Source organism: Argentina silus, assembly GCF_951799395.1.
Source record: "Argentina silus genome assembly, chromosome: 14".
NCBI classification, from domain to species: domain Eukaryota; kingdom Metazoa; phylum Chordata; class Actinopteri; order Argentiniformes; family Argentinidae; genus Argentina; species Argentina silus.
The window spans coordinates 12,742,118-12,743,452 of NC_139668.1; the positions used below are offsets into that span (position 1 = coordinate 12,742,118).

The 1,335-nt window shown below is 46.8% G+C and overlaps 1 protein-coding gene across 1 annotated transcript; it reads left to right on the forward strand.

Moving 5' to 3' along the window:
* Window positions 1-346: 346 nt before the first annotated feature.
* On the forward strand, window positions 347-1,117 carry LOC310815372 (phospholipid scramblase 2-like; the record flags this gene model as incomplete). The annotated part of the gene is made up of 1 exon (XM_083685109.1): window positions 347-1,117. Exon 1 carries the CDS (start codon window positions 413-415, stop codon window positions 1,115-1,117), a length of 705 nt encoding a protein of 234 aa, XP_083541235.1. The 5' UTR covers window positions 347-412.
* Between the last annotated feature and the right edge of the window lie 218 nt (window positions 1,118-1,335).

Below are 1,335 nucleotides of genomic sequence, written 5' to 3' on the forward strand. Positions count from 1 at the left end.
GGTGTGAGCAGGGTGCACCGACACAAAAAAGGCCCACACAATTCCTGAGTTTTTGCTTGTGGGTATGGAAATGTGTGCCCTCCTCTGTCCCATGAGGTCCAAGCTATCCGAAAATATGCAGGAGTGTATCTTTAATTATCCTAACTTAATCATACCAAAGTTAGGATTTGTATATTCATGCTGATGTCACTGTCACAATTAATCTTTCCATCTTTTTTTGTTTATGATGGTTCTAATAGCCTATTGGAAAGGCCTCCTTCCTATGGCATTCCAAGGACCTCCAGGCAGTAACCCAGGACAGCTGGCCCAGACTCCAGTTTACTCTGTAGCGATGCAGCCTGGCCATAATGCTGTCTACCCCGCACCCACAAACTCAGGACTCCCAAACTATGTGCCCCCTCAGGTTCGAAATATGATGCCAGCCCCTTACAGAGCCCCCAACTGCCCCCCAGGACTGGAGTACCTGACTCAGATCGACCAGCTCCTCGTCCATCAGGCAGTTCATCTGGCTGAAGTGGTTCTGGGCTGGGAGACAAACAATGCATACACCGTGAAGAACAGTTTAGGTCAACAGGTGTTTACCGTAGCGGAAGAGAACGACTGTTTCACTCTCCAGTTCTGTGGCCCCAGTCGACCTTTCACCCTTCATGTCCAGGATAACTTCGGGCAGGAAGTGTTGACCTTGACACGGCCTCTGAGGTGCAGCTCATGCTGCTTCCCCTGCTGCCTGCAAGAGCTGGAGGTGCAGAGTCCCCCTGGTAACCCCATAGGGTATGTGGTGCAGGAGTGGCACCCTTACCTGCCCAAATTTACCGTGCAGGATGAGAGGAGGGAGCCTCAGCTCAGGATCCAGGGGCCACTGTTTGCCTGTAATTGCTGGGGGGACGTATCATTTGAGGTGATGTCTTTGGACGAGTCAGTGGTGGTTGGACAGATTAGTAAGCAGTGGACTGGGTTCATGCAGGAATCCTACACTGATGCAGATAACTTTGGAATTTCGTTTCCCATGGACCTGGATGTGAGGGCGAAGGCGGTTCTATTGGGAGCCTGCTTCCTCATCGATTTCATGTTTTTTGAGAAAGTGAAAGGATCAAATGAATCACACTCTTACCATTAAGGTTGACATTTACTAAGCAACATGTACAGTGGGGGAAATAATTATTTGATCCCCTGCTGATTTTGTTAGTTTGCCCGATTACAAAGAAATGAGCGGTCTATAATTTTTATGGTACTTTTATTTAAACAAATAGAGACAGAATATCAACAAAGAAGTCCAGAAAAAAAACATTATATAAAGTTATAAATTCATTTGCATTTGATCGAAGGAAATAAGTA